Genomic DNA, 26,334 nt, shown 5'->3' on the forward strand with positions numbered 1-26,334 from the left:
TTAACTGAAGCCAGAGGCAAGGTTAAAAATCTCAGTACTTGGAAGGACCATGGAAAAGTAGGCAAGAAGTATGTATTTATTTCAGGATCCGATCATGTGAAAGCTTGAGTGATCAAAAGACCTATTGAAAGAAATTGTATTGATTAAGTCACAAAAATGTGTTACACTTTTTCGGGCACTTGCCCCCTCCTCCTGAGGTGACCTTTGACAAGACATTCTGTGTTCCCATTTTTAGGCAAAAAAAAAAAAAAAAAAGTGGGTAGAAGACGTTAAGTTTGATCTTTGGTTCGTGCAAATCTTTGTCTTATTAGTAGTGTATCTTGCTTGTGCTGGCTTTCTGCAGGCTGACCAAGCTCCTTTGACTCATGTTCCTACTCCTTACGTCTCTCTTATCCTTTTCTGGACAACTTTACCAATATCATGCCTTGAATCTTGAGAAATATCTGGTAAAACTGGCCAATTAGGATGGCAGGCATAACTGGGAAACAGATGGGGGGGGTGATGTGGAAAGAGAGGGAGGGAGAGAACAAAAGAGGGCAGCAGTTCTCATGATGACCAAATGAGGCTGCTTCTGCTGGGACATTACATTTACTGCCTAAAATGTGACCTGAACCATTTCTGGTGAACTCCGTTAACCCTGTAAGCTATTGACAGAACCTTTACTCAAATCTTAGTAGGGAGTCTCTGCTCCTGGTGCAACGTGGCCAATGCGTATGAATTCAGGGGGATTAAAAAAAAATTAACTAATTCCCAGTTCAGGTCATCTTAGGACTTCCTGGATGTCCCTGAACAACCACTCCATCCAGTGACCCACATGGGTTCTGAACTGGACTTGTGTGTATCTCTGTGGAAAAATAAGAAGCATACCCTCAGGCTGGGTGGGTGGTGGTGACCAGACAGGGAGACGGAGACTGAGACTGCGGATCAGGAAGCTGGAAATTCCCTCCTGCCTTGGTGTTTGGCCTCTCGCTTTTCCACTTCCCCAAATCACCCTTGCGGTGGGCCTGTGCGCATAGTGTATGCTCCCTAATTGTCTCTTGAAGTGATGGTAAAACCACAAGAGCCTGAATTCTAGTTCTCGTTCTTAGCGACCATCTTAACATCGAAACTCCAACCTCTCACCTGAGTGCAAGGGAGCCCTGACCACCCTGCCCTCCATCAGGGGGCTCCCTACAGGCAGCTCCCGCCTGAGCTCTCGCCCCCACCCCCTCCGCCCCGCTTAGCAAGAGAACACCTTTCTCCAGCTTTTAGGTTTCTCCGGGCTGAGTTTACAGCGGGGCTGTTAGGGGTCAGGAGCATGGCTTGGGGAGCCGGCCGGCTGGGTGCTAGTCCAGGTGGCTCGGAATCCTGGCTTCAGCATCCCCTGCGGGACAGGTGGGGCACGCGCTTTTCTGGAGCCACCCCAGGCCTCCTGCAGGAATGCTGATTGACACTGTCCTGTTTGAGAACTACTGTGTCCAGGGCACGGAGGGCTCCCCGCTGCCCCCTAGGTGGTGGGTGTCGGGTCCAGGGCATCCCCGGGCTGGCTGGGGTCCGGGGGAGTTGGGGCGTGAGCGCGCCGGGAGCGGGAAGTGCGGGGGAGGAGGAGAAAGAGGAGGAGGAGGAGGAGAGGAAGTCCCCCGTGGCCACCCCGAGGGGAGGGCGGGACGGTGCCCGCGGGCACTCGGTCGGGAGACTGGGGAGGGGTGGGCCGGCAGGGCAGCTCCGCCCGCGAGCCGAGGGGCTCCGACCGCCGGGCGCGCGTTCTCCGCCGACCCCCGGCGGGAGGGGCAGGGGTGGCAGCGCGTGCGCGGGGCGGCGGGCGCGCGCGGGGGGGGGCGGGGCGGGGCGGCGCGTGGCGACCCCGGCGGGCGCGAGGCTGAGGCGCGCGCGGGGCGCCGCGCGGGGCGCGGGGGCGCGCGGGCGGGAGCGCGCGGGGGGGGCTGCCCCGGGGCGGCCCCCCCACGTCGGGGCGCGGCGGGCGGCGGCGGCGGGAGCGCGTCCCGTCCGGGTCCCGAGGAGCCGCCGCCGCCGCCGCCGCCGCCGCCGGCGCCGCCGCCGCCACTCGCCAACATGGCGGACCTCGAGGCAGTGCTGGCCGATGTCAGCTACCTGATGGCGATGGAGAAGAGCAAGGCGACCCCGGCCGCCCGCGCCAGCAAGAAGATCGTGCTGCCGGAGCCCAGGTACCGGCCGCCGGGGCCCGCGCCTTCCCCCCGCGCCTCCGTCCCCCGCGGCCGCCAGCGACCCCCTGCGTCCGGGAGGGTCGGACGCTCGGCCTCTGCCGTTCCCCCCCCGCCCCCGGCCTCGCCGTTCCCGTCTCTGAAATGGGCTTCGGAGGGCTGCCGGGGGGACTCCGGCTGAGAGCGCCCCAAAGTGCCCAGCGCGGCGCCCGGAGCGCAGGAGCGCCCCAGCAACGGGCTGCCGGGATGTGGTTGTGACTTGGCTGGACCAGCTGCATCCCTGTCGCTCCCTCCTGTCCCATCCCTGCGTCTGGGTCCAGCCCCATCCCTAGGGTCGTCAGTGCGCCCCTGCCAAGGCTCCCTCCTGCCCCATGCCTGCCCTTCCAGCCCTATCCCTAACCCTTCTGCCCCATCTCCGTCATCCCTCCAGCCCCATCCTAATGGGCTCCTTCTGCCCCGTGCCTGTGGCTCCCCTGGGCTGCCTCCTGGTCATTTCTTCTCTGGTTTCTGCTGCCCCTTTCGCCAACTGCGTCCTCTCCTCAGCTCCGCATGGGCTCCTTAGCTGGGGAGTGCAGGCTCCTTGCCTTTTGTCCCAGGTACTTAAAGTGCAGTTTTCCGTGCTTGCTCCTCTTGAGGTCCAGTCTATTCCGCTTCCAATCCTCCTATCCTTTCCTCTTTTGTGCCCCCAGGCAGTGATGAGTGGCTTGTGACCCACACAGTTTTCTTTTTGGTGCTAAGTGTATCATCCCGGTGGCTTTCCTCAACTTGCAGATCCACTGGTGGTCACTTTAAACGCACATTGAATGGTTGATTCCAGACAGGAATTTGTTGTTTAAAAGACCAAAGAAGGGCCCGATTGAATTGGCGAGGGGTTTGGTGAGGGCCATACCAAGTTGTGATTTTATATCGCTAATGATTTATTATTGATGGAACTAGTTAAAGACTTCAGTGGTTCGTGTCATTAGCACCACCCCAGAAAAGATCGTTCATCAGAGTAATAGAGTTTCAAATAGTGTGTCAAAGGATTAGGGTTGGATTTTCCTCCTTAGCTTCTTTTCTAATTAACACCATCCTGAGTTGTACAGTGAATGTGCTAAATAGCTCTTGGTAGAATTGATGATAAAAAGAGGCATCTTCTGTATGGTGAGTTGGAAACCATGCAATTTTGTAAAACATTAGAGTCTAAACTGAAGCTATTCTCGGTTGAAAGCACCAGTGTTTCAAGCACTATACACCCAAGATTGCTTAAATTGTTATCTTGACATAAGAAAAAAAATTTTTTTCTTTTAATGCTCAGTGATCGCCAGATAATTTTTTACAAGTCCATTCATGAGCCTGAGCCCTACGACAGAGAAAATATCAGCCCCTTTCAGTTATTTGTTGCAAAAAGCCAAATTGTGTAAATGAATACGTGTTAGGTATTTTTGGCTTGCTTGCCCTTTTTGTTAGCCCATGCATCTTGTTGGGCTGGCAGGGTGTGCTCTTTGATACGCAATGTCAAGCAGGGAAAATCAGGGAAGAGTACAGACCTTTTGGAGGGTTGTGAAATTAACACTCCGTTTCCAGAGTCTAACATATCTGAAGCTCATTGAAAATCAGTGCTGTTTAAAATTTCTGGCAAATGGGAAGCTACGTAAAACAAGAACACCCAAACCAAACCTGAATTTCATTTTTAAAAAACTGCATTTTTATAAATGTGGTATTCAGTGGTAATTCCTTTTTTCTTTTGCCTCTTCTCCTCTTCCTAAAGGGCAGGGAGTCCTAAATGTATGGAGTCTCTCTATATAAAATCGAAAAATCTTAACTCTTCAGCAGTTTTGTGGGGGCGATATATAATATTAAAATTAGGAACTTCTGTTGTTTTTTTTTTTTTGAACTTAATGTGACTTCTGCTTTTTTAGTGTCCCTCTTGAGAATCTTGACAACATACTTGTATGTTTAGGATATTCACTTCCTTGTATGAATGCCTTTGTTTTTCAGCAGTATTCTTTGGTAATGCTTTCTTTTAAGGCAAAACTGGGAGATGGTGAGCATATTTCTCATGACATTTTAGAATTGAGAAATATCAAGAGGAGAGTAATTTTAGGAAACAGCTCTTAGTAATTATTATTCTGTGGCTATTTTTTTAAAATAGATTCTTAAATTAGGTTATTGGAACCTCCTCAAAGGATTCTAATTTGTTTTGTATTTATCTCAGTGGCTTTGGTTTTAGTTTTGTAATGTGACCATTTACATGTGTTAAGGTTCTGTTACATTGAGATTATCAAGTAAAACATCTTTCGGTTTTTTATCTACCACTGGATGGCAGGTAGTGGCCTGCCTGCTGGATTTTGGGGTGGGGGGGTGGGTGGTTGGGGGATTTCTCAATATGGTAAGAAAGTTAATATTCATAGTGGCTTGGCAAGACTAGTATGATTCGCCTCTGTTGGTAAAGGATAGTGGTCAAATGGTTTCTGATAAGAGTTTCTATTTCAGCTGCATTTTGGAGTGAACCATGTGATCACCAGTCTTTGGTGCTCTTGAAAAAGATGTTTAGATTTGTATTTTTAGTATCTCAGTGAGGAGCATAACACTTGCCATTGGCCCATCACTAGTGACTTTTTCTTTCCAGCCCGATTATTTGAAATCACTGGAGTATTCTATATGCTTCCTCATTTTAGTTGCTTTGCCTCTTACGCAGTTTTAAGCAGAAAAGCAACAGGACTGCATAATCTCTAGCTAATTTAAATGAAATGTCTGGTCTGCCGTCCCCTGCCTATCACAGGAGACTCTCAGAAGATGGAACATTCTGCCCCGGGGAGATTTTGCTTCTCTGAGATAGCAAGAGGCAACCATTTTGTTATGTTGACACATTATTTAATTAACGAACCAATGAGTGTAAATCCCATAATAGCTGACTATTTGTTCAGATTACATAGCTGCTTCAGTTTACTGAAACATTAGTTGAGTTAATGTAGCTGATAATGGGATCTGTTGGGAATACTAACCCGTGACCCATGGGTTCACTGTGCAGGCCCAGTTAGAAACACGAGCATTCAGATGTATGTGCCAGTTACCCTACTCCATGTGAGGGAAGAAGTCCTTTTATTTGATAGAGTCTAATTCATAAGCTAAGGCCTACAGAGGGTCAACATCTTAAAGCCGTGGATCATGAGACCACTTGTACTTTAGGCTCGTTACTCTGATTAACCTTTTCCAATCAAAATGAAATTCAGTTGACTTGGAGTCACACGTAGTTGAAAGGGATTGAGTACATGAACTTGACCCTTCCCCTACATCCTGTGTCCATTTTGGGGACATTGACAATTTTGGATCATTAATTACAAAGCTTGTCCTTTCAAAGTATCCAGACAATGTGATAGGAAGTTCTGAAAACAACATTTACAAGAGTCTTTGTAACTTACCTGGAGCATTTAGAATATCCTTAAGGACATCTGTGACACCTTTTTTTTTTTCTAAAGATTTTATTTATTTATTTGAGAGAGAGAGAGAATGAGAGATAGAGAGCACGAGAGGGAAGAGGGTCAGAGGGAGAAGCAGACTCCCTGGTGAGCAGGGAGCCCGATGTGGGACTCGATCCCGGGACTCCAGGATCATGACCTGAGCTGAACTCAGTCGCTTAACCAACTGAGCCACCCAGGCGCCCTGTGACACCTTTTATTACATCACTTCTATAGGTGGTTGTAGAGCCCTTTCTCCAAGCCAGGCATGGGGATACCGTGATGGACCCAACCACAGCGTTGTCCTTCAAGGGGCATATGTAGTCTAGTGGGAAATATACAGTTGATTCAAGAAAGATGCTTACTTTAAAGTGCAATTTCTTGAAGATTCTGTTTGACCACAGACGAGTAGCATTTGGATGGCTTTTATCATCTATCGTCATAGAACTCATGTTTGCTAAGTGTTTTTACAGTAATTTGTTAGTTATTCCCGTTGAAGAGCTATCTAGCCATAGTAGACATAGTAACATGGTAATCTTGCATCTTCCTATTTGTAAAACTATCAAATGGAATTGATCTTGAAAAGTAGCTCAGTTTTCTTCTTTTGTGGGAATGGAGTTTCTTCAGTAAGTTCCCTAACCCCAATCCGTGAGTGGTGGGTGGTGGCTTTGAACTAGTCCTCTCTGTTTTGGGTATGGGGGATTCTATGCCTGTGTGCCCCCCTACCTCCCAACTTTGAACTGAAAAGTCAGTGATGAAAGAATGAACAGCCTTCAGGAAAAAAAGTGTTCTTTGTCGTTGGGAGGAGTATTTCTGTGTATAAAACGGTAGCAGTGTTCTTGCCTCTTTTCCGCTAAGTTACACATTCAAAATGTAATTTGTTCTGACCTTTCGGTTATTATTTCATTCTTGGTTCAGAGTCAGTTTGTGCCAGTGACTTGAAAATGCAAGTACTGTGCGTAGTTGTCAATTCTTAGAAATAGACGTTCCAGTGCAATCAATTTTGGACCTAGAACTAGCTGCCCAAAACATTGTGAAATGTTTCGAATCGAGAGCCCAGTAGATCTCTTTGAGGTTCAGGCAGCCCCGGTTTGTATATGCAATGTGTTCTTAGAAGCAGTGTCTTAAAAGTGCTTTTCAGCATGCTGAATTTGGCTTTGCCAAACATCTGTTTGGACAAGACTGGTACTGTTGGATAGGGCGTCAAGACTTGAAGCAGGGAAGTGTAGGTCTTTATCTGACAGCGGGTGGCAAAGCAGAGTAGGAAACGCAAAGTAGTCAAGAGCAGGATGCCTGGGGTCCCTGCAGCCCTGATAAGGGAAAGAGAAGTTTTACTTCCATGAACTAGGAATAGAACAACTACCATTTATTGAGCGCTTACTCTCTCCTGGGGCACTTTGCATAATGAGTACATTTGTTCCCCATAAGACTGCTTGCTGCCTGGTGAGTAGCATGAGCCTCATCAGCACTGTTAAGAACTCTGCCCAGGTGACAGCCGAAATGCAGCCGAGGTATAGTCAAGCCTTGATTTCTCAGAATCCGGGTTCTTTTCTCCTTTCTGTGCCGTGGGGCCAACAGGAATAAGGAGCAGCCCTCACCTTTTCTTTTGCAAGGAACAGACGACACAGTGATACTTTTTCATTTGGGGAAAGTATATTTTATGGGCCTTGCCTATCAGCTGCCGGTGCAGCATCTGAAAAGTCAGGACCGTCCTCAGAGACTGACGGAGAAAAGCTATTCCTCTGGGACCTGGAAAGTGGTAATTATGACTAAGTGAATAAGCAGTTTCTTCCTTATTTCCCATGAGGAGCTCGAGGGTTAAATGCCTGTTCTGTTCAACACAAGAAGCGCAACCTTGCCGCTGAGAAATTTGTAGAAGAGACTGCCTCAGCGCCCCCCCGCCCCGCCCCTCCTGCCCCAAACAATTTCTGTGTGAGTTATTATTTGGAAAAAAGAGCAGCCCCTGTCCCCCCTCAGATATTTCTGTTTTGGGAAAAAGAGTAAAGGGGCGAAACAATATTTTTGGCTTTATTTGCGATAAAAAAAATCACTTTCTCATTCAAAACAATCCTCCTTTGTTAATACACCGAGTGTTTGAGGAATGCTGAAAATTTTGGTGAAAACGGGTTGTGTGCGCGGCATGGTCTCATCTGTCTTTATCCTTCTCTGGACACTGGCAGTGGGGGAATGGAGATCATGGGCTGGGCAACTTTCACTCCATTGTCGTGAAATCATTTGTATGTTTAGAAACTTCCATGCTCACTAGGCTGGATGTCCCCGGACCTGCTTCTGCTCCTACTGCGTCTCACTCTTTATTCTTCTCTATTTTTGTCATTGATTAGCGCTTACAACCCTTGGGCCTTTCTTGACTGCTCTGTGGGTCTAAAATAAAATGCAGGGGGAGAAATAATACCTTGGCTTCCCATCTCCTGTAAATGTTTCTTCTAATTTTGGAAGTCTTCTCCTGGGTCACCTGTGCTTCAACACAGAGCATCTGCAGATTGTAGAACTTTCCATATAGGGCGGTATAGAGAGGACAGTGAAAATATCTTTACAGTTCATTTACTCTGTGATTGGTGTTTTGTGACAGTCAGCTTTGACCCCAGCCTTGGACCTGTGCTCTTGTTTGCTGCCATTTCCTTCTTCCGGGGTCTCAGGAGTAGGAAGAGGTGATTATATGAAGGTACCTAGGCCAGAGCTTCATCCTTGGTGAACTTGAAGTTCACCTGTTTCATCCCTGGGTCCTCTCTACTACCTGCCGTACTAGATAGAGTTCTAGATCAGAAACCAGGAACTATGGACCCGATTCCACTGGCAACTTGCCATGGGCCCTTGGTAAGTCACTTAAATTCACTATATTTAATTTTCCCTGTCTGTACAATATGAATCTATTCATTTCTGATCACAAAATGCCCTGCCCCCCAATCTGTCTCTTGTGAGCATTTTCTATCCATGCAGTATATTTGTAAACAAGAGAGAACATTAATTTCAAACATTGATAACTTGGGAAAAGATTGGATGAAATATTAAAGGGTGATTTTTCTTTAATTTACACCATAGGTGGTTGCTGTAGGGATTATATGTGGCACAAAACGTGACACCTTGAGAAAGTACAGAACAGTAGCAGATATAAAGCAGCATTGTGTGGAGCCCCTTGTGCTCTGAGGAAGCAGGCTTGGGAGACAGGACTTCTGAAAAGTTGGTTTGTTGGCTCAGGCAGCAAAGAGCAAATGTTGACCCTTAGGCACATAAGTAAGTGAATTTCCCAGATTTCTTCTCAGTTGTCTTCCTCTGGCTTTGTGGTGGCATTGTTTGTCTAGAACCTTGTACACATGATGCCTCACTCGGTTCTTTTTCTTTCTTTTCTACTCCTCCCCCTTAATTCCCCTTCTACCATCCCTCTTTTTCTTCCTTCCTTCCATCTGCCCACCCATCCATCCTTCCATCCACCCATCCATCCATCCACCCATCCATCCACCCACCCATCCATCCTTCCATCCATCCATCCATCCTTCCATCCACCCATCCTTCTATCCATTCTTTCTTCCTTTGGTCCATCCATCTATCCTTCCATCTTTCCATCCATCCATCCTTCCTTCCTTCCTTCCTTCCTTCCTTCCTTCCTTCCATCCATTCATCCATCCCCTCCTCCATCTATCCATCTTTCCATTAATCCATCATCTATCCATTAGGCTCTGGGCTATGTTGACCTTAGTACATAGAGTTAACAAGCATGCTACTCTTAAGTACAGATAACTAAGCAATTAGGAGAGTTAACTCATCCTTTGGAGGTCTTTGCTTCAGTAAAATGAACCAAAAATCATAGCCTAAAAGCAGCTGGCTTCAGTGTATTGAGCATAAGGTGATTCATTTCAGTATTCCTTAGACATTAATAGATTGCATGTTAATAACATAGCAGTGTAGTATCTCATGTTTGAAAAGACCTTGGAGGGCATCCAATTTAGTCATACATTGGGTGGGTGACGTCCCTGTCTGACGTCCAGGCAGGTCATCTTTGAGGAACATCTTTGGAAGCTCTGTGGTGTTGGAAAGCTCTTTTGCAATCATTCTGTGCGCTGATCTTTTGCTATCCTTTTGTGGTTATGCAAAACAAGTTTAATCCCTTGTAAAAAGTGACAGGTTTTCCAGTATCTGAAGGCAGCTCCCCATCCCACAATGGCTTTCATGGGAAGCTGTCCCCCTGTTCCTTTAGTCACTACCCAAATCCAGCTGAAGTCTGTATGTACTCTGTGTAATCTCTTCTTATCATTCTGAACATTACCTGGCTAAATAAGAATATTAAAATTTACAAAGACTAAAAAGATACCTGTAAAATTACTATAATTAATTCAGTGATGGTAAAATGAGTGAAAAATTGTATTTCAAGTGTATGTTTGAGTCCCTCTAAAGTTCCATTATGGGTAGAAAATTTTCGGTTCCCCCAGTGATTTAAAATTCATTACATGAGTTTGATTAGGGGATTAACATTTCCATTAAGTCAGAATTTGGAAGCTAGGATGGGTTACACGTGTATTATGACAGGGACTGCCACTTGCCAAGCGCTAAGTAAGTTCCAGGCCCTGTATACTTCTTAGATAAGTATAGGCTAAAATATTTTAGGAAGAGAATGAGCTTTAATTATGCTGCAAAAGTCTTTTTCTGAGGATTTTAGGGCTTATGTTTCATACATTCAAGAACTTACACCTACAACTCCATTAGGAGTTTGCTGGGGAAGGCAGCTAGCATCTTCGTGTTCAGCAGGGCACCTTTACTGAAGAACACACTCTTGGTGTTTGTGCTTTGTGTCATAAGTCAGTCCTTGTTCTTTGTTATTTTTCTAGAAAGAGCACTCTGGTTATATTTTCAGGTTACTCTAAATGTTCTGTATCTGCATTGCATTTGATAAGGGCTTAAGTTAAAAATGAACTCGGAGCTACATGGGAAGGCATGTACACAGCTGTTGAGTACTGCAGGCTTTCATTTTGCATTGTGAGTGTCTAAAGCTGAGATGACATTTCAGATGTGTCTTCTTTTAAAAATATGAGACTTTTGCTATTTGGTTGAGAGGGGGTGGAAAACGAGGTACCTAGACTCCATTTAGAAACAGAACTAACCCTAACGGGCAAGGTCAAGGGATTTTAATATTCCTCTTTCATCGGTCATTCTTTCCTTAACTATGTTTACTCTTTTTTTTCTTATAATGACACCCTAATTATGCTTTTGTCATCCCAACATTAAGTATAGACTAGAGTGTAAAGCTTTTGTGCTGTCTTCTGTGCCCCATTTAGGACTTGCTTCCTTCTCTTTGGTTGCCACTGGCAGTGGAGAAAAACTGATTATTTATGCAAAATGTCACAACTAGAACTGGCCTAGAAGGAGAAGGTATTTTCTGCACATTAGCAGTTTCTGAGTCATGCATGAGAGGGGCTATACTTAGGTTCATGATCTCCCCCCGCCCCCCGCAAAGAAGTGTGACAGTTTCTGTGGTCAGGGATTTCTTAGGGTTCAATCGTTTGCTTGGTTTTTTTATTCCATAAGGAGAACCAGGCAGTGTCTCCGTGTCTCTGTCTTTTCACTAAAGTGCCCTTCTTAATGGGGAATGGGTGTTCAAATTATTAAAAAAAAAAAGATCAGGTTACAAAATAAGAAAAGCTTATTTTTTCCTGGCCATTACGTACTGGTTATCTCATGACCATCTAGGGATCTAGGGGTAGGGTCTGTGATGGCAGAACAGACAGAATAAGCAAGACTCTTTGGAAGTGCCTCATTGATTCCAACCTTCTTCTTCTTCTTTTTTTTTTTTAAAGATTTTATTTATTTATTTGACAGAGAGAGAGACAGCGAGAGAGGGAGCACAAGCAGGGGGAGTGGGAGAGGGAGAAGCAGGCCTCCCGCCCAACAGGGAGCCTGATATGGGGCTCGATCCCAGGACCCCGGGATCATGACCTGAGCCGAAGGCAGACGCTTAATGACTGAGCCACCCAGGCGCCCCTGATTCCAACCTTCTTCTCCTCTTTGGAAGCTCTCTCCAGAACTGGGGCATGACTTGGGTCAATACCGAAAGGATCTCGATGGCGAGCCAGTTGTTGGACTTAACATTTAGATCTGTATGTGTGTATCAATCAGTGACAGCTGATCATTTATTTCATATTTATTTGATAGATTTGAATTGAGAGTTAAAAAACCTCACTAATACTTGTATGCAGTGCTTTATAGTTTTACATGTATATACTGTTTTTAGTTTTTACACTTATCCTCTATTGTGGTAGGTAGAAATTTAAAAAAGAAAAAAAAATGCTCCAGACCTGTCCACCATATTGAAAGGTACGTTTTGTCTATTTGGGCTGTCTCCTTAGACGCTTGTGTCCTTCCTGTGGTCTCTGGGATGACCCTCAGCCATTCAGACCCAGAAACTAGATTTTATTACTGCATTGAGCACATCTGTCTCTTATAGTAAAATGCATGCTAATCAGCCAAGTCTGCCTGACTAACCCATATTTTTCCTCGTTGCCCCGGTGGTTCTTATTATATAGTTAAAGACCCTCTTGAGAATCAGATGAAGCTAGAGGCTCCCACTCCCCAGAATGCACTAATTCACCTAGTAGATTTATCTGAAAAGCCAGACTAACTAGAATATCAAATTTACTCCTTTATGCTCAACACTAATCTTCCAGGAGTTCAGATGCCCAAAGGCTGTGTGACCAGAGCATTCTCTCCTGGGAGTTTCCCTCGTGGAAGTGCACTGTTCCTCAGAAGGTAGTGTAGCCTGCATGGGCTCATGGCCCGAGGGGTCGGAATGTCCCGAGGTGTCAGAAGGGCCTAAGCCTGAGACTTAGCAGTTTCAGTAGCTGGGACCAAGTCACTTCCCCACAGGGTGGCTTTACGCTGGATGTGAAGTCCTTGAATTCCCTGGCAGTGATGGCTTCTGTGATGACCTGTCCTTCCGGTTCTCACTGGGGGGCAGACCTCCTCTGGATCTGATAAGACAGTTACTGAAGCCACAGCCAGGGCCAGCCAGCCCAGGAAACTTTGGCATTTCTCTGCCCTTTGTGTTACGTATTGGTTTAAAATCTTTACTCTCAGAGGGCACACTTTCTTCCTTATTTTCAGATTCTTGGAAATGGCTCTACAATACTCATCATCTCCTTTAGAAGGAGGAAATTCGGGTTCAGAGAGAAACTAATTGCTCAAGATCACATTGCTAGCAAAGGGCTCAAAACTGCATTTTAATAGACACCTACAGACTATCTTTTGCCATATGAATCATCTAAGAAAAGAAGGTTCTTAGAACAGTGTCAATTTCAGATATTACCAACACAGTTTGAAAATGAATTGTCAGGATGCCTGGGTGGCTTAGTCGGTTAAGCAGGTGCCTTCCGCTCAGGTCACGATTTCTAGGATCTCTAGGTCCTGGGATCGAGCCCCGTATCACATCAGGTTTCCTGCTCAGCAGGGAGTCTGCTTCTCCCTCTCTCTCTGCCTCTCCTCCTGCTCATGTTCGCTCTCTCTCTCTGACAAATAAAATCTTTGAAAATGAATTGTTTTCACCCAGTAAGGGTTATCAACTATAGAGATCTGATAAGGTACTCTGGTGGCTCACATATAATTTCATCAGAGATGTTGATTTAATAATAAATATATGAATAATTCCTTAAAAGACAAGGTATCCTAAATTTCATGTTCAGTAATAGAGTTATCATTAACAATGGCCATGTTATAAATTGAGAAAGGCTACATGTCAAAGTTTCTTAATGTTTTCTGACCCTAGACATCTTCCTGTAATTTCACAGGTACTCTTATCTTAAAAAACAAAAAGTAAAATTCTCTCTCTCTGCCCATCAGCAGTACATGCGTATCCTTGGCTTGAACCTACTTGTCTGTTTACTCTAGATACGTAAAAGATTTTTCATGTTAACCTTGTTAGCAGGCCATTCTAAATAGTGATAGGAAATTAATGAAACAGGTTGCACATTTAACCTTCACACAGAAAGGTTGTTGACATCATCCTGGGATGGGGTTGTGTTTGTCAGGAACAAAGTAGTGAGTCCCTTTACAACTTGCCCTCTGTACCTACTGAGACATGTTCAGCTTGTCCTCATTGGTAACGTGGAGAGGCTTCTCAGTCTTTTGAATTGCTGCATGATGAATCATAAAACCGTTGCTGACCTAACCTGGTGTTCATAATCACAAGTGCCACAGCAGCGAATGTGCTGACCTGGGTATGTTTGGGCCTGTAGAATAGACCCCTAGAAGTAAGAGACGGGCGTTTTCAGTTTTGCAAGATGATGCCAAATTGTCCTGTATGTTTTAAGGATAAATAGGGCTGCATTCAGAAGTGTTAATATTATTGTTAGTTTAAAATCATTTCATATAGACTATATAAATAGAGCCGGGTAATAAGAACCAAGATTTTAAATGTAAATGAAGAGATACAGGAGTACAAGACAAGAGCTAAGTAAAAACCCTGGTTAAATTTGAATTGGAAAGTCATTTTAAATTCATGATTTTTTTTTGAGGGGAGGGTCTTATCACATATATGTACGTCTCAGCTCCAGCCATGGAAAAGCCTGAGAGACAACTGCTGTCCTCTTGCAGTGGGTACCCTTCACAAACACACCTGCCTTTGGGTGTGGGCAGGGCCTGGGCAAGAAGAGCCTGGAACTTCTGTTATCTGTTGTATCAGGAAAAGGAGCCATCCAAGAGTTGGGGTGGGCACCAGATCTAACAAGTGCAGGGGCAGAAAGAAGGGGTCCTCACTGGCCAAAGGCAGGACGGTGTGACTATCAAAAGAATATGGCTGCAGTTGATGAAAATACTCTGAATATGTATTCAAACCCTTGTGGTGGGCAGAATAATAGCACCCCCCGCCCCCCAGATGTCCACGACCTAGTTCCCAGAACCTGTGAGTATGTGAACGGTACATGGCAAGAAAGTATTAGGATGCAGATGTAATTCAGGCAGCTGATGTGCAGACTTTAAAATAAGAGATTATTATCCTGAGTTACCTGGCTGTGCCCAGAACCATTGCAAGGAAGAGAGGCGAGTCAGAGTCACAGTGAGGTAGCATGAGAAGGAATATCTGCCCTTTGCTGGCTTTGATGGTAGAATGGGGTCACAGACCAAGGAATATTGGTGGCTTCTCGAAGCTCCGATAAGGAGATGGATACTCTCCTAGAGCCTCCACTAGGAACAAAGCTGTGGTGGCACTTTGATCTTAGCTGAGCAAGACCCATTCCAGACTTCTGACCTGCAGATCTGTGAGATAATACACTTCTCTTGTTTGAAGCCCCCAAGTTTGAGGTACTTTGTTATAGCAGCAGTGCGAAGCTAATACATCCATGGTATCAGAAAGGGAGATCCCCAAACAACACAGATAAAAACAGAACACCTTACTGATCACCACTGGTGGTCAAAATATGGTACCAACTCCATCCCTGAAAAGTGACAATCAAAAAGGTAAAGAATTTAGCACTTTTCTTACTTTTCCTGTAAGAGCTACATCTGAGGGTGATCAGAAAGTCCTACTTGATGGGACATAATTCTTCCTTATAGAAGGACTGCAGCAAATGTTAGAAGAGTCGTCATTATTGCAACTCTTTTTTTCTTTTTAAAGATTTTATTTATTTATTTGACAGAGACAAAGCGAGAGAGAGAGAGGGAACACAAACAGGGGGAGTGGGAGAGGCTTCCCGCGGAGCAGGGAACCCGACGCAGGATTGATCCCAGGACCCTGGGATCATGACCTGAGCCAAAGGCAGACGCTTAACGACTGAGCCACCCAGGCACCCCTATTTTTGCAACTCTTAATGAAAGTGTTGATGTAGGCAAAGGTCATCAGAGTATGAACCCAATAGATGAAATGTCATGGGGAATTTGAAAAGGAGAAATCAGACTATCACCAATTCAGTTTTCTAAGTAATTTTCACATCAATAAGAAAAAATACCTATGTACCTTCTTAGGCGAGGCAATATGAAATACCAGGACCATCCAGTACCAAGGCCATTCTCACTCCCAAATGTTGGCCTCGAATATAATACAGTCTTTAGAGGTAAACTTTGAGCCTACAGGAAATACAGAGCTAGAGGAACAGATCGGCCTTAGGAGGAAGTGAACAGATAAATCCAGAATGGGAGCTCTCCTCCAGACCGCTATCTTGGTGTCCTCAGTAAGTCACTGGTGTGCCGATAACAAGTGGGTGGTGGAGAGAGGGAGATACTCTGGATTATAACAGATTGGAGAGAGAGAACAGGCCAATGAATGTGTGATCTTGATTACATTAGATTAAATCCTGGCTCAAAAGACACCTCTGAAAGAATTTTGGAAATTTGAATGGGAACTGGGCAGTAGGTCTTCAGGAGTTATTATTTCTCGGGGGGGGGGTGTTGGGGAGTAATAATAGATTGTATTTATGTAAGGAAAGTGGCCCTAATCTTTAGAAATGCAAACTGAGGTAGTAAGGGTAGAATGACATTCAGTCAGAGGTTTCAAGCTTTAAAATACTTTAAAAACTGAGGGAAAGGGGCACCTGGGTGGCTCAGTGGGTTAAGCACCTGCCTTCGGCTCAGGTCATGATCCCAGGGTCCTGGGATCGAGTCGCACATCGGGCTCCCTGCTCGGCGGGAAGCCTGCTTCTCCCTCTGCCTCTGCCTTTCTCCCCATCCCGCTCCTACTCTCTCCCTCTCTCTGTCAAAATAAATATATAAAATCTTTAAAAAAGGAAACTGAAGGGAAAGTCAGGGTGACGATAAAAGCCACAGACTAAAAACCTTGGCCACTGTTCAGGGGGTGTTGAAGGCCAGTTACGGGGGCTCCCTATACTATACTCTTTTGCACGTTTGAACATTTTTAGAATTATAAGTAGATGGCTAGACCCAAGGATCACAACTCTATGCTTGCAGGGCTGCTGGAAGCCTCGGTTGACCCCATGTCAGGGTAAGAGCATTGGGGCCTTAGGATATAAACTCCTTGTGGGAGCGTGCACACAGATGCAAGTCATACTGCATCTCCCACAACTTAGGCCCCTGATGGTGGGGGGGTATGTGTGCAGGGAGGATGATGTGCTTTTTGGAAACCGCAGTAGGTGACTCAAAAAGAGACTCCGTGACACTGATCGCAAAGGTGTGAGTAGGGTTTTAGTCAGTTCCCTTGCAGCCAGAGTCCTGACTAATCCAGGTGGTGTGGACAGATTTACAACCTGTTGACCTGAGGAACGATGAAGGGGAAAAAAAAAAACACACAAGAAGGATTTCTAAGAGAGAGAGCATAGTAAGAAATGAAACTTTAGGGCGCCTGGGTGGCTCAGGTGGTTAAGCAACTGCCTTCGGCTCAGGTCATGATCCTGGAGTCCTGGGATCGAGTCCCACATCGGGCTCCCTGCTTAGCAGGGAGTCTGCTTCTCCCTCTGACCGTCTTCCCTCTCCTGCTCTCTATCTCTCATTCTCTCTCTCTCAAATAAATAAATAAAATCTTAAAAAAAAAAAAGAAATGAAACTTTAGAAAACCATATCCATTTACCCCCCCAAGTGCAAAAGACTTCACTGAACTTCATGACTCTCATTTAAATCATAGCTCCGATGTTTAAATTTAGCAGGAAAAAAATAATAACCCTGGCTGTTTACGACAATCTACCCTGTAAGCATCCTTCCAGCACCTAATGAAACTATGAGATGCAAAGTCTCTCTTACAGAAATGACTTTAACAGCTTTCTATTTTTAAGTTATTTGAATATTAATTTGTCAAAACATTTCAAAATAATTATTTTAAAATAAGTGTTTTCAAATGTGTTGTTCTAAACCAGACCCCACTAACTACCGTAATTACCAACAAGATCCAGTATGGAGAAAAACAAAACTTTATTAAGACCAAGATAACCTGGGTAAATGGAGAGCTACAAGATATTTCTAGATAAGAAGGAAGACGCAGTTTGGGAAGATGTCATTTCTCTTCAAAAGAATCTCTAAGCCAAGATGTCCATCGACAGATGAATGGATAAAGAAGATGTGGTATATATATATATATATATATATATATATATATATATATATATATATATATATATATACAATGGAATATTATGCAGCCATCAAAAGTAATGAGATCTTGCCATTTGCAATGACGTGGATGGAACTGGAGGGTGTTAGGCTGAGCGAAATAAGTCAATCAGAGAAAGACATGTATCATATGACCTCACTGATACGAGGAATTCTTAATCTCAGGAAACAAACTGAGGGTTGCTGGAGTGGTGGGGGGTGGGAGGGATGGGGTGGCTGGGTGATAGACATTGGGGAGGGTATGTGCTACGGTGAGCGCTGTGAATTGTACAAGACTGTTGAATCACAGATCTGTACCTCTGAAACAAATAATGCAATATATGTTAAGAAGAAAAAAAAAGAAGAAGAAGATAGCAGGAGGGGAAGAATGAAGGGGGGGAAATCGGTGGGGGAGACGAACCAGGAGAGACGATGGACTCTGAAAAACAAACTGAGGGTTCTAGAGGGGAGGGGGTGAGGGGATGGGTTAGCCTGGTGATGGGTATTAAAGAGGGCACGTTCTGCGTGGAGCACTGGGTGTTACGCACTAACAACGAATCATGGAACACTACATCAAAAACTAATGATGTATGGTGATTAACATAACAATAAAAAATTAAAAACAAAACAAAAGAATCTCTAAATCCAAGGCAATCCCAATCAAAATCCAAACGAGAGTTTCAAGGAACTTGAAAGCCCCCAATCAAAATCCAAATGAGAGTTTCAAGGAACTTGAAAGCAGATGACTCTTCATCTAGAAGAGAAGAATGGGCAAAAATAACCAATCCCATTTTGAAAAAAATGAAACAATGGGGAATCTTCTCCGTCAAAAAGAAAACATTGCTGTAGCAGTTACAACTGTGGTTTTGGTGTAGGCACAGACACACAACCCTGTCCCACACATGCAAAGCCGTATATGTGTGAATTTGGTTTATGAATAAAGGTGACAGTTCGAGTCTGGTGGGGAAAGAATGGTGGGTGATCACTGGCTGTCCAAGTTATAACCCCTTCACATTGTATAAAAAAATAAATGCCAGAGTGTTCAGTGAGATAATCATAAAAATATTAAAAATATGAGAGAATGTGTTTTTGTTTTTACTCGAGTATAATAAAGAGTTCTTGTAAGCGACCCCCAAACCTGGAAGCTCTAAAGGAGAAGATCAGTGGATATGATGATATGATCACGCTGAGTTCTCGTAGGACAATAGGTATCATATACCAAACTGAAAGACAAGTCGAAGAAAAATTATATTGACTGATCTTCTGTGGAGCATATTTTAGTTTGTGAATCCGTTTGCCCAGACCAGACAGTGCTCATGCACTGAGGTCCCAGCCTGGGTCATGTTGTCTTGGGGAAGAGTGGGAGACAATAGGTCTGGGTGGTGTTTGGGGGACGAGGAGGTACAGCGACTTGTGTCCAGCGAGTCAGGATTTTTACCAGTGGTAGAAACAGAACGTCATCTGTCAGTCTTTGGAAAGAACGTGTTTGCTTTCAAAAAAGCCATGAAGAGCTGACATTAATCTCATGGGTGGTGATGAAGGTATGCTTTGCACATAGCCAGAAAAATAAATGAGTCTAAAAGTAGGAAGCGTTTGTGATCTGGCGTTTATGTGTGAGTGGGTGTGTTTTAATTGTTGCTGTCGTCTGTCCATTTGGTTCAGTTATTTGGTACAAGCTGGCACGACTTACCCTTCTCGAGTGGTCCCATTGCACTCTCTGATTTCGTCTTTGCCAGAGGCCCTTCAGGTTCTGTGCTTCAGTTGACTGGGCTCTGCAGGCCCTGTTGAAGCTTACTTGCCGCATTGGACTGGGGCTTCCTGTTTACTCCTGTCACCCCTGTAGACATGGGCTCCTCCGGGGCAGAGACACAGGAGGACTCACTGTGTGTATCCCTGGTGTCACCCACAGTGGCCGGCTGTCTCACAGAAAGGATGCAGGACATATTTTGAATGAATGAATGAATGATTACATGAACAGACGGATGCATCGCCTTTTCCTCCCCCAGAGGATGGAGATACACAGATACTTGGGGCAAGTGGTATAGCAGTGCCACAGGACATGCAGGGGAAACCCAAGTGACTTTCCTCTGTAAGAGATGGGGGAGGCATCGCAGTGTCAATGACCCCCAGCCTGGACCCTGGGGGATAAGTAGGAGGTCTGCATGTAAAAGGACGCATTAGGAGGACTGGCATTTACAGAATCATTGAGTTGGTGAAAACAAGCATGACTGCTCTGGAAGAAAGACAGAGGCAGGATGCAGGTGATGAGGTGGGCTGGGGCCCCTTTGAAAATGCTGCCTGTAACATGCTAAGGAGTTTGGACAGTGGGCAAAATGAGAGGCCCTTGGAATCTTGTAGATGAGATAATGACATGGAAACTTGCTCTTGGAAACAAGGAGGATGCTCCAGACCCTGCTACAGACTCTCCTGCCCTTGGTCTCTCGCTCCTCCTCCGAGGCTTAGCTGTTCCTGTGCTGTTGCCGATTCAGAAGTATTCTGGAAAAATCCTAACATGATCATCGTAACTGATTCGAAGGGATGGTGTAAAGCATGAGGTTTCGTAGCTTTGATTAGGTCAGCTGATGACCCGGTAAATGTGTTCATCCTTCCAGTTGTATCTGTGGAGGGACGACTTTTGTTAACGTGATGGGTTTTCTCAGACCAGTGAAATTCAAGTTATGTTTAGTGTCATTGTAATATCAGGTAATATATTGCAAAGGAAAAGGCATTAAAAAGCTGATACAGATTGTCAAAATATTGTAGAAAAAAACACAAAGGAACTTAAATTCACATTTAGCTTAATCGGGTTGTGATTGTCTAAGTGTAGATTGCCTCATGCTGAAATGCTTAATGTTATGCAAATTACATGCAAGACTTTCCTGCCAAAGATCTGGTGAACCGAGGAACCTTGAGAAGAGTTGACATTAAACCATACCACATACTTTTACAGACCTCTTCAGAGTCTATCTGGCAGAATTCAGTGGTTTTAAATCTAGTGGTGGAGTTTTTATTGTGACTTGGGATAATGTAGCTCTATTTTGGGTGTTTAATGAGCAGTTCGTGGAAAATATTTAGTAACTACATATTAAAGAAAGCAATTTCCTTTTGGGGGAATTGAATCTTTGTATGACTGCTTAGTCATCTCATCTTTAAAAAAATCTGCCTTTTGGGTTTCGTGGTGGTCAGTAATGGTAATCACTCATTTGTATCGTGCTTCTTACAAAGCAGCCTCTTATCTTGCTTTATCTTCACAACCACCTTATGTACCCTCATTTTTTATTTTTTAGGCAATATGTCACATATTATTAGAGATATTTGTTTAAATGCATTTTGTTTTGGACATCAGAATAAAACAGAATTAAACCTCGTAGAGAATACAGAGGCTTTTAATAATGGGAATTGGCTAACTAGGTCATAAATATTGTGGTTTCTCTGCTAGTAAGATGTTCAAGTACGACTTAGCCTGCTAGTCCTTGGCCAGTAGAGAGCAGATCTTTCAAGAACTTTAGTAGCAGAAAAAAATTTTAAATTATGATATGATATTTATTATACTTACCTTGTATGGTATTTATATGGCAGGCCCCCAATAGGTCATGATGGGTAGGGTTGATATATCTCTAACCATTTGGCATTAAATTTTTAAAAAAATTCATTAGGCCTCCAATCAATATATAGGGTTTTATATATAGTATACATGCTTTGTTTTGATGAGGAGGTATGTAAAGAAATGGTTCAGGAGTCTGGAGGCCAGAACTTGATTTTTTTAAAAAACTTTCTGTAATGAAAATTTTAACCACGTACAGAGAGAATAGTATAATGAAATTGATGTAGCAGTTACTCAACTTTATGTGTTATCAACACATAGCCAGTCTTGTTTCATTCATACCTCCTAATTCCCTTTAGATTATTTTGAAGCAGATGTAGACATAATAGATCATTTCATCTGCAAAATTTCTGTATGTATCACCAAAAGGTAAATCTTTTAAAATATAAAAATATAATACCTTGCCATTGCTAAAATGTAATACTTTCTTAACATCAGATATTCAGTCTGTATTCACATTTCTCCATTTCTTATAAGATATTTTTTTTACTCAAATTGAGTTTTAAATAAGGTCCATCCATCATGCCTGTTATTTTTTTTAAGCCTTTTTTTTTTTTAACTATAGGTTCCTGTCCATTTTTCCCTCTTGACATTTTTTTGTTAAAGAAATAGGGTCAGGTGTTGTAGAGAATTTCCAACACTCAAGATTTTGCTGATTACCTCCTTGTGATATAATTTTAGAAAACCCAGCTTTTTTGAGGTGTTATTAATGTAAAACAAACTACATATCTCAGATGTCTAGTTTGGCAAAATTTGTCAATACCTGTGAAGCCATTAACAAAATTAAGATAACAAGCACATACATTATGTCACCTTCCAACAATTCTCAATTCTCTGACATCAACTGGGTGCCCTGCAATTGGATTCAATTCTGATGCTAACCACCCAGAGTTGGCACAGACTCCCAGGTTAAGGGCTCAGTCCCACAAGACTGCCCCACTGATGCCAGCGGCAAATGGGATCCTGTCTGCATTACTCTCTGGCTGACTGCAAGTTTGAGGGTCCCATGACCTTCCCCTTACGTTTGGTATTTCCCTGGCATGACTCCCAGAACTCAAGAAGGTGCTATACTTATGGTTCGGTTTATTGTAAAGGATACAAATCAGGAACTTCAAAGGGGCTGTTACATAGGGCAAGGTCTTGTGGGAAGGGGTGGAGTGGAGCACCTCTGTCCCAGCACATCCATGGGTTCACCAGCCCGGAAGCTCTCTAGAGCTTATCGTTCTAGAATTTTTATCCAAGTTTCATTACATAGGCATGCTTAATTAAATCATGGTCGCTGGTAGTTGAACTTAGTCCCTAGTCTCTCAGATGTCAAGTGGTGGGGCTAACATTTCCAACCCTCTAATCACATGGTTGGTTCCTCTGGCAGCTGGCTCCATCCTGAAGCTGTCTAGGGGCCTACCAAGAGTTACCTCCATTAGCATTAACTCAGGTAGGGCTGAAAAGGGCTTATTATGAATAAGATATTCTACCACTAAGAAATTCCAAGGGTTTTAGGAGCTCTGTGCCAAGAGATGTATGTATATTATTTTACCATACACATCATCCCCCCAGTGTTTGCTCCTGCCTCTTTGTAATCAAACAGTGTGTTCTCTCTGTCTCTGTCTGTCTCTTTTGACCTGGCTTCTCTTACTGAGAATAATTATTTTGAGTTCCACTAGACAGATTGGATGAAATGGACAAATTACTTAAAAGACACAAGTCACCTAAGCTAATTCAAGAAGAAACAGAAAATAGAAGTAGCCCTACATCTATGAAAGAAATGGAATGTGTAAGTTTCAAACCTTCCTGCAAAGAAAATTCTACTCACATGGTTTCACTGATGAGTTCTATCAGACACTTAAGGAATAATTAACACTACTCTTTTAGAAAATAGAGGAGAAGGGAATAATCCCCATCTCCTTTTATGAATCATATTATCCTGATATCAAAACCAGAGAACGATTGCAAGAAAAGGTAAGACTTCTGTACTGAGAGCTACAACATAGCAATGAGAGAAATTAAAGAAGACCTAAGTATATGGAGAAGTATGTCATGTTTATGGATTGTACACTTCATATTATTAAGAGGTTAATTCCCCCCAGACTGATTTATAGATTCAGCACAATCCAAATCAGAGCCCCATCAGGCTTTTTCTGGGAAGAAATTTCTGGGAAAAAACTGAAATGGAAATGCAGAGAACCTAGGATACCCAAAAAATGAACAAACAAACAAACCAAAAACCCCACAAAAGCAGTAAAACAAAGTTGAATTACCCGATTTCAAGACCACTGTAAACCTCTAGCAATCAAGACAATGTAGTATTGATGGAAGGATAGACATACAGATCAATGAAACAGGATAGCCCAAAGATAGACCTACCCAAATTTAGTGTTGCATCAACAAAGGTGCCAGGGTAATTCAATGGAGAAAGGATCCTTCCCCCACCCCCCCAACAAACAATACCGGAATAACTAGGTATTATAAGGGAAAAAAAGAACCTTGAACTTTTACTTTGCATCATACACAAAAATTAACCTGAAATGGATCTTAGACCTAAACATAAAAGCTAGAGCTTTAAAATTTCTAAAGGAAAATATTAGGTTAAAAATCTTTATGACCATGGGATGTGAAAGATTTCTTAGCGTGGTCCACCAAGGAAATAATACATTGGAACTCATCAGCTAGACACTTGTGCTCTTGGAAGGACTTCACGAAGGAAATGAAGACAGGGTGTGGCCTGGGAGAAAATATTACAATCACATAAATCTGACACTGGACTTGTTTCCAGGACATAGAAATTTTACAATTGAGTCATAAGACAGACAACTCAGTTAAAAGGTAGGCAAAAGATGTCACTGCACACCTCACAGGAGAAGATGCAAGCACTCCAATAAGCCAGTAATGTGCAAACATACTCAACATCATCATTCATTAGGGAGATGCAAGTTAAAATAAGCTACCACTACACTACCTAACATGGCTAAAACTGAGAAGACTGACAACCAAAGTGTTGGCAAAGGGATATGGGGCAACTGGGATTTCATGCATTGTTGGTGGGAATGTAATATCACACATTTTGGAATATAATTCAGCTGTTTTTCATAATGTTAGATATAATTAACCATATGACCAACGATTTCCCTCCTAGATATTTACCCATGAGAAATGAAAACATGTGCTCATATAAAGACTTAAAATATTTAAGGCAGCTTTATTCATAATAGCCCCAATCTGGAAACAACCCAAATGTCTATCAACAGATGAATGGGTAAACAAATGGTGGAATATTCATACAATGCCATACTACTTGGCAATAAGAGGGAACTAAATACTTATGTGCACAGCAATATGGAGGAAGCTTGCTTATGTCAAGTGAAAGAAGCCAGACACACAAGACAACATATTGTGTGATTTTATTTATCTAAAATTCTAGAAGGAGTAGGTAATCTGAATTAACAGAAAGGAGATCAGTATTTGACTGGATCCCTAGAATATGGGGAGACTTGCAAAGGGACACCTTTTGGGGTGATAGAAATATTCTATATCTTGGGGGCACCTGGCTGGCTCAGTCAGTTAAGCGTCTGACTCCGTCTCAGGTCGTGATCCCAGGATCCTGGGATGGAGCTCTTCCTGGGGCCTCCTGCTCAGCGGGGAGTCTGCTTCTCCCTCTCCGCCCCTCCTCCCCACTCGTGCTGTCTCTCAAATAAATAAAATCTTAAAAAAAAAAGAAATATTCTGTATCTTGATTAGGATAGTAGTTATGTGTGAAAAACTCGTCTATTGGTACACATAAATATGCATTTAACTATATATAGATTATACCTCAATCAGTTTGTTTTAAAAAGTTTTTAAAAGGGGGGTGGTGCTGCTGCCAATTTTTTTCCCACCAGTGGATGATGGAGACTCAGTTTCTACTTTTTCCGTTTGGATATTCACTTTTGGTTCACTTGTTGAATAATCCCAGTTTCTCCATTTTTCTGCCTTTTCTGCCTTATATATTAAAGTTCCATATTTATGTGCTCTCTATTCCATTTCATTGATTAATTTGTTTATCCTGTCTTAATTATTTTAGCTTCATAATGAGCCTTGTTCTCGATATTCTCTTCCTTTGTAAATGTTTTTGCTAGTCTTGATCCTGTGTTGTTCTGTATACAGTTTATAAAGACCTAATTGTTTCTATGTTCTATGAAAAACTCTGTGGAATAGTGATGGGAGTTGGGGTTGAATTGATTTTATAGATAAATTTGGGTAGACGTTGGTTTTTTTGCAGTATTAAATCTTTCTGTTCATAACTGTGGTGTACTTTTCCATCTATTAAGGTTTTCTGTTATGTCTTTCAGTACATTTTGTAATTTTCCTACAAAGTTCTTGCACATATTTTGAAGGATTTATTTCAAGGCATTTGGTGTTTCTTATTTTATCTTAAGTGAAATCTTCCTTCTAATTATGTTTTCTCGCTGTTTATTGTTGATGTATAGAAATGTGGTTTTTAAAAATCTCAGTCATGTATCCAGGGAACATTTGCTTTTGTTTTAGAAAGAAGCTCATTAATCGATTAGCAGAATGTGTCACGTGTGCACATGCTTGTGTGTATTTTGAAAAACGGTGGTGTTGAGGGCAAGCTTTCCACAGTCAGTCCTTAAGTTATTTTTGGTCAAGTGTCCACATGTCAGGTCGGCCCTGAGTCATGGGAGGGGGCACCAGCTGGGGTCATGACGCCCCCAGCTTTAAGTGCCATCAGCCCTCCATGCAGTCACGGATGTCATTACGAGGGCTCTCTGGTCAGCCAACTGCCTCGAGTTAAGACATTTATGTGTTGTCCACGCTGGGGATAGTTTCTCATGATGCAGGCTGTCACTGCTAAAAACGTGTCACTCTTCTCTTTTAGTATCCGGAGTGTGATGCAGAAGTATCTTCAGGAGAGAAATGAAATCACCTTTGACAAGATTTTTAATCAGAAAATTGGTAAGTCCCACTTACTCATTTGGCATACTGTGAGTTCAGTGGTGGTTTCGGGTGGCATTACCGTTACGTATAAATGCAGCCCCCTAGTGCTTTATGTGCTTTATAGCTGCAGCTGGGGAAGAAGGAAGTTTTATGGAATAATAAGATA

At 43.2% G+C, this 26,334-nt stretch overlaps 1 protein-coding gene across 3 annotated transcripts in view; it reads left to right on the plus strand.

Annotated features, from left to right (window-relative positions):
* Positions 1-1,977: 1,977 nt before the first annotated feature.
* Positions 1,978-26,334, plus strand: part of GRK3 (G protein-coupled receptor kinase 3) — a 123,050-nt gene continuing 98,693 nt past the window's right edge. The window contains exons 1-2 of one of the 3 annotated variants that reach the window (XM_027575461.1): positions 1,978-2,165; positions 26,110-26,186. In XM_027575461.1, coding sequence (XP_027431262.1) covers positions 2,053-2,165; positions 26,110-26,186 — 190 coding nt within the window. In that variant the 5' untranslated portion in view covers positions 1,978-2,052. The remainder of the gene's footprint in view (positions 2,166-26,109; positions 26,187-26,334) is intronic. The other 2 variants (XM_027575462.1, XM_027575463.1) reach the window with 2 other exon arrangements.

Source organism: Zalophus californianus, chromosome 14 (genome assembly GCF_009762305.2).
Source record: "Zalophus californianus isolate mZalCal1 chromosome 14, mZalCal1.pri.v2, whole genome shotgun sequence".
Classification (NCBI taxonomy): Eukaryota; Metazoa; Chordata; class Mammalia; order Carnivora; family Otariidae; genus Zalophus; species Zalophus californianus.